Raw genomic sequence first — 7,652 nt, 5'->3', positions numbered from 1 at the left:
CTGTATAATGTGCTAATAACAGTCAACTTTTTGACTTAACTGTACAGCATCAGATAAAATAGACTGTATAATGTGCTAATAACAGTCAACTTTTTGACTTAACTGTACAGCATCAGATAAGATAGACTGTATAATGTGCTAATAACAGTCAACTTTTTGACTTAACTGTACGGCATCACATAAGATAGACTGTATAATGTGCTAATAACAGTCAACTTTTTGATATGGCTTAAATCTAGGATCCAGAGCTTTTTATCTTACACTAGTTACTAACAATTCCGAACAAAAATACTAACATATACATTATATGAAGGTGTATATATATTGTTATGACAGTGGGGGGTCACGTGATGAGTATTCTAAAAGATTCGCTAGTGTGTTACGACAGCGGGGTCACGTGACGAATATTCTAGAAGATTCGCTAGTGTGTTGCGACAGCGTTGCATCAACTGACGCTGGTAGCACGTGTTGAGAGTCTTAGAAGTTTCTAGAACAGGCAGTATTATCGTATATAAGTGAGCTAGACAGTGAGAGAGACAGACGGAGTCGAAGCTGTAGTGGAGACAGAGACGTAGCGGAGACGAAGCAGGCAGAGAGAAAGAAAGACAGCGATTACGGTCGGCGGGAACTGTGGATAACAGACACAGAGATCGGAACTATAGTTTGCGGGGACGGACAATTAAGTCTAAGCATGATAGAAAGTGAGTGAATTGTTGTGAACTATAGTGTGGGTAACTGTGAAAATTAAGTACATTACAAAGTTGTATTGAGGAAGAATAAACAAGTTTTATAAAGAAAGGACTTGTATCTTAGAAGAATTAACAAACAAACATACAGAGACGTAACAATATATTAGCCACTTTAAACAAACCTGAGAATCTGAAGTAGTCAATTTCTGACCAAATGGAGATGTAGAAATATTTTTCTCATTTTCCTTTCCCCCACAAGCTGCCATTTTCGTTGTTATAGGAAAGCTATTCCTTATAAAACAGTGGTACTTAGGATCAACTGGAAAATTATAGAAAAGAACACAAGTTGATTGTCAAAAGATGACTATAGTCAAAACAGGTGAGGTGGAACGTGTGTGTGTTACTAGATCTGGAAATCAGTCTGTTTCTATGATCGCTTTCAACTATCAGTTTGTAATGTGCAATCGGTAGCTACAGAACGCGTCTACTAGTTTTGAAACACACAATAAATACCAAAACTTATCTATCATTCAGAATTATATACATTTTAAACAGCCAAGAAACAGACCTCATGTCAGAAATAATGTCTGCTCTGTAAGATTTCATGAAAAACTTTAATAATAACTAAAACAGAAGCCACACCTATTAATAGAAATATTTTAATGCTACTATAATAATATCACGATTTCACGAGATTTGTAACATTAATCAAAATATATATTTATTTTCAATATAAGACACGTCAATTAAATGTACATATTAACTCTGGTGGTTCACCAATTGTATTATATAGCAGCGTTGTTTGATACTCTCAATCCAAATGTCCTGCAGAAGACAAAAACCAGGGAATTAACCCCATTTTGGGGGGAAATGAGTTCCAAAAAAGGCAGGTATTATTATTTAGCTTTTTCATAGCCAATTGTAACACATGATAACATGCAAATAAATTTGGGCTAATAAAAAATGGTTTGATCAAATTAAATCAGGCAAATATTTTTTTTGAAACATGGAGGTTACTGTATGTAGTACCATTACATTAGGACTATGGTGGGATTATGAACTGTATGTAGTACCATTACATTAGGACTATGGTGGGATAATGAACTGTATGTAGTACCATTACATTAGGTCTATGGTGGGATTATGAACTGTATGTAGTACCATTACATTAGGACTATGGTGGGATTATGAACTGTATTTAGTACCATTACATTAGGACTACAGTGGGATTATGAACTGTATGTAGTACCATTACATTAGGTCTATGGTGGGATTAGAACTGTATGTAGTACCATTACATTAGGACTATAGTGGGATTATGAACTGTATGTAGTACCATTACATTAGGACTATGGTGGGATTATGAACTGTATGTAGTACCATTACATTAGGACTATGGTGGGATTATGAACTGTATGTAGTACCATTACATTAGGACTACAGTGGGATTATGAACTGTATGTAGTACCATTACATTAGGACTATGGTGGGATTATGAACTGTATGTAGTACCATTACATTTCATATTTTTATACTAGCTAGCTCTACAGGGATCTTGAACAAATACACAGAAATAAAACAACACACACATATATATGCAACACTCAAATGACTTTTTAAAAAGGTGCTCGGGATAGTGGTTGCCACTGACTAATTTAGGCCAGCAGGTGGCTATTAAGTACCATCGAGAATTATAAGTTTTCCTCTATAGCTATTACAAGTTTTTGTAATTAATTCTGAAATACATAAATTCATACTAGGCAAGTCCAGATGGAGCTTGAATCTGGATTATTTCTGTGGTTTAGAAAATACAAATAATACCCCTGGTACTACAAAAGAAACATAACAGCGTGAAGACTAAGGCATAATATACTCATTTACTGATTTGCTATTTCACAGATCATAATAATTTTAATAGACAGAAACAAATCAAAAGTTTGTTACAGAAATCATTCCGGATGGATTGATGAAAAATTAAAATAAAAGTTCATGAAAATTTGTATTCAACTCTAATGTAAAGTGACACATTTATTTCTGTACACGTAGCTTTCGTGCACTTTTACCCAGAAGTTTTGGAATTCAAATATAATGTATATAATTTGTTGAGGTAATACAATAATCAACTGATGGCAGCTACAAACAATGTAGTAAATATATCAAAAATATAAGCATGAACTTAAGTAAGTGATTAAAATACGAAGTTACAAATAACACAGGCCTGCAAACTTAAACTTCAGAAAAGTTGTTTTGGTTTTAATAACGGATTTTCCATAATTCAGCTAAGCAGATTTCAAATACAATATTAATTTTTTTTCAATCTAGTAAGGATTTTTTTACAAATCGAGAAAAAAAAAACTTACTTGGATCAAATTTACAACAAATATAACAGAATATGTTTGGGTCATTTACACAACCTCTTGTTGCTATACCAACAAATAAATAATATTGAAAAGAAAAAATAATGTCAAAGTGCGCACACAAATAAACACTATCCAGAAATATCACGTCATGCAGCCTGTTAACAGTTTATATACTAACAGTGTGTTTCTCGTGGGTTCTAGGATGATCGATAAGACTCTTTCGTCAAGAATGGTCTAGAGAAATCTATAACCAGTGGTTGTCATGATTTTAAACATAACAAAATGTGACCCGATTTCAATGAAAATGATTCACCTATGAAAAAGTATATAGGACATTTTGTGAAAAGTCTGTAGTGATGGAGAAAAATGGATATCATTTTCAGATTCAGCATACAGGAATTACTATAGAACATATAATAAAACCATCACAGACCTGCGTAATCAATAAAACATATTTTGTATTAAAGTTCTAAAAGCTAATGATAGCTACACATAATAAACAGAACACACACTCACCACAAGGTTTTAGAATAGACATGGCTCTCTGATGATCCATTTTGGAAAGATAAAGAAACAGATGATTAATTGTACCATTTTTTATGCCCCACCTACTAAGCAGTTCATCTGTTGGACTTTTGCTTCTACCAATTAAAGTCAGTGATGTTATATCAAAACCCAGGTACTGTGCACCTATAGATAACAAAAACCATCGAATCTTATTACAATTAACAAAACACAAAAAAAATTTTAAAATAAATCTGAGTTTATTCCTTATTTACACTTCCTGAGATAATCACATTTTGTAATTAGCTGAGAAACTAAAGAAAAGAACTACTTGGAATACATAAACTTCAATGTAAGCTGATTTATAAAGAAACACAGAACACAGCATTAAACAACTGTTGTTTCAAAACAGTTATGAAATAAGTAAATCAAGTTAGCTTTTGCTAAAACAAACTTATTCCCTTTAGACACTGACCACTTTGCAACAAGCCAGAAACACAAATAGCAGAAACACAGCTATTTATCTAATAAGCCAGCAAATCTGTGACATTACACAAAGCTAACACTAATGTTTGTGTGTTCCATATGTATTGGTTCTTTATTCTTTCTGTAATGTTTCTTTCATTAATGATATTGGTTGGAATGGTTAATACAATTATTTTTACTTTTAGCTTACAGAAAGAGTAAGTAGAAATGTAAGAACAGTATATTTAATAAGTTATTCTAATTTCCATAAAACACAACACATTTGATTATAAATTATTTCCTCTGCTACAATAATTAATATTTTCATACTTGTCTAAATTCCATGAAAATTGATCATATATAATATTTATATTATTATTTCATATAATAATCTTTATTCACAAAATTTTTTGGCACTGTGAAAGGAAGTAGATATATTATTTTCTCATAATTAGTAAATTTTTAGAACAGTAGGCCAAAATGTCAAAATTTGTCAGACCACAAGTACGCGTAAGTCCATAATGTGGAGAAACGTACTGCACTCAACTACTTATACTGTTTTAACTATTACACATTATGTATTGTTTGTTATTAAGCACAAAGCTATCTGTATTGTGCCCACCATGTTTATCAAAAACTGTTTTTTGATTTTTAACATTTTAAGCCTTCAGACTTACACGGAGTCACACTTATAGTTACAACTTGCATTTTTATAGTTGCACTTTGAAATACAGGTTATAGGTTATTTAACCGGGATAGAATATAAAAACAAATAGGGAAAGGAGTGGCGTTATATGTAAATTGTGAGATATAACCTGTTGAAGGTGAAGATATCAGAGCTATTAACTAGATCGATTCTACTTGGGTTTTTACTGGAAGGTATAAAGAGAAAAGACTTTTGGTTGGAATCTGTTACGGACCACCAGACAACACTAAAGATAAACTCTACAGTGAGAGTGTACAGTGATAGGTTAGCTGAAAATGTAAATATTAGTAGTAATTATGAGATGACCGAGTTATTAAATTCAAAATTTTCTTCAATTTTTAAAGTACCACATAAAAAGCTTCTTAAAAAAATTATCGTTGTAGGTGTGGGGGGCATAGATTAGCTCATTGGATAGAAAAAAGGCTGGATGGAAGAAAGCAGAGGGTTGTTATACATGGAGTTCAGTCAAACTGGATTAATATCACAAGTGGAGTATGTCAGGGGCTCAGTCTTAGAGCCTTTGCTCTTTTTGCTTTACATCAATGACATGGGTGAAGGAATGGTCAACAAATTACTTAAATTTGTGAATTAAGGTTTTTTGGAGTTTGCGATTGTGAGAAAGATGCTGCTGCTTTACAAAAATATTTATTTGGTGAGTTGGGTAATAAATGTCAGATGTTTTTTAATTATAATAAATGTAAGGTAATGCATGTGGACTATTATAATTTTAATTACAAGACTAATTTTGATGGAAATAACTTTAACAGTGTTACGAAAGAAAAGGATCTTGGTGTTCTAATTGTTTAGCCATCCTAGCAGTGTGCTGTTACAAGTGGTACAGCAAAAAGGATTTTAGGTTGAATATACAGAAATTCAATACACATCTAAAACGTTTATAATTTCATTGTACAGGTCATTTGATCATCCTCATTTGGAGTATTGTATTCAATCTTGGGTTTGTTTTGTTTTGAATTTCACACAAAGCTACGTGAGAGCTACCTGCACTGGCCATCACTAATTTAGCAGGGATAGACCAGATGGAGGGCAGCTAGTCAATACCACCCACAGCCAACTCTTGAGCTACTCTTTTTATCAATGAATAGCGGGATTAACAGTCACAATATAATGCCCCCGTGTCTTTAAGGGCAAGCATGTTTGATGACAGATTGTGACCAAAATGTGTGTCGAGTGTCCTAACCTCCAGACCATGCTCTCTTGGGGCTGGGCTCCTTACCTTAGGAAGGGCACTGATTTTTGAAAAGGATTCAGAGGAGGGCTATAGTATTAGTATTAGGATGGTATCTGGAATGGACAAATTGTCAAACGAGGTCGGGATGAGATTTCTCAAATTGTTTTCTTTTGAAAGAAAAAATTACATGAAATCAAAAGTTGCCTACCTAACTCTTCCCACTTTTCATCAGCGTCAAGCACTCTGCAAAGCTCTTTTCGGACTGGCCAGGGGAGATCATAAATATACCGTAGTTTTTCTGTTTGATCTTTTAATTTAAAGTTTAAAGAGTTACTATTTTCACTCATGAAGTTTTCACTACTCATACTTCCTTAAATGTTTCTGAAATTGTGTTGATACTAATATTTGATCGTATACTTACTATAACTTAAGCCTTCTACTAATACTAGTTTAAAAGTTCCTTGTTGTAAACTTGCACGAATATATAGCGGGTGTATTTTACGAAGACATAGCATCGAACGAAAGTCTTTTCTTATTGGTCGTTATAATTTCTAGTGAAGCCATGTGACATCACATAGTTTTCTAAGTTAAAAGTGAGTCAACCATGTCACTTTCATGTAGCTACAACTTAAAAGTGTAAGCACGACTCATCACGTGCTCAGGTTAACATTTAACATGGTTAGCATTTAACATCCGCTCTAACCAGCCATGCTCTGACAAAACATGTTTTCATGAGATGAGCAAACGTGTGAATTTTCTTCAAAGCTTTTTCTGGGATGTAATTCATTGGGTAGTATAGATCGCTAATCTAAAAGTAACGAATTTTGTAATTTACTATACCATTTATTATTTATAAATATTGGAACGAAATTCAGGTATCTACAATATATTTGATCATTTTACGGTTGGCATAGGCTAGATGTCCAGGATCTGCCATATAAATTTCAGGAATTGCACCATTTTAAATTTATAAATGTCACATTTTCTGACGTACGACGTCATACCACCTGATCCCCATATAATTCCATGTAAAATCTCTGCACTTTAGTTCAACCAGGTAACTTTTGCTTCGTCTGTGTGTAATTTTAATTGTCTTATCATACCCAAGATAATCACTAAATCAATTAAAGATGATAAAGTTTAATAAGTAATCAATACATTATACTGTGGCGTCATCGAGATCACGTGACTATTCTCACGCCCTCTAGTTTCTAGAACTATCTTGTTCCTTCACGAATGCCCTAGCATTTACTAGATAGGGTAGTCTGATATATATAAGAGGGTGACAACGTGACGCGGGAATGTGTGTGTGTCGACAGTGAGTATTTGATCTGCAGTCAGAAGTATTATTGAGCACGTTCGTTGTTATAGCGTTTGTTTAGCGCGATTGTTGAAGTTGAGTGTATCGGTAAAGTTATATTAGGAAAAAATAAACCAGTTTTATTAAGAAAGGACTTGTGTGGCTTAAGTTTCGTCGGAACGAAGTTACGGAAAATAAATTAACAAATGGAGACGTAACAATACTTTTTATTATTGGTATTTCTAGTTTAGCCAGTCAGTGTTAGCACAAATTTTAATTTGTCGTTTTACAAATCTCATTATTATCTAATTTTAAAATCATGTTAAAAATAACGAAAAAGTTTTAATAAACCTAAGTTATACATTTCACCAACTGAAACTTGATATATTTTGCAAAATCCTTAAATTTTAATGAGGAGCAAAAATGACGTGGTGTTCAT

General features: G+C 33.1%; 1 protein-coding gene across 1 annotated transcript in view; it reads right to left on the bottom strand.

Moving 5' to 3' along the window:
* LOC106473913 (serine/threonine-protein kinase pelle-like) overlaps positions 1-6,426 on the bottom strand; it is a gene marked incomplete at its 3' end in the record, with an annotated part of 28,450 nt that extends 22,024 nt beyond the window's left edge. Inside the window, exons 1-3 of the mRNA XM_013934603.2 lie at positions 6,122-6,426; positions 3,566-3,739; positions 872-1,008 (exon numbers count right to left, since the gene is read on the bottom strand). Of these exons, the coding sequence (XP_013790057.1) occupies positions 872-1,008; positions 3,566-3,739; positions 6,122-6,278 (468 nt within the window). The remainder of the gene's footprint in view (positions 1-871; positions 1,009-3,565; positions 3,740-6,121) is intronic.
* Positions 6,427-7,652: the final 1,226 nt, after the last annotated feature.

This window comes from Limulus polyphemus, unplaced genomic scaffold (assembly GCF_000517525.1).
Source record: "Limulus polyphemus unplaced genomic scaffold, Limulus_polyphemus-2.1.2 Scaffold6620, whole genome shotgun sequence".
NCBI classification, from domain to species: domain Eukaryota; kingdom Metazoa; phylum Arthropoda; class Merostomata; order Xiphosura; family Limulidae; genus Limulus; species Limulus polyphemus.
Note: the sequence above shows the minus strand (reverse complement) of the source record. Positions and strands in the feature narration are given on the sequence as shown.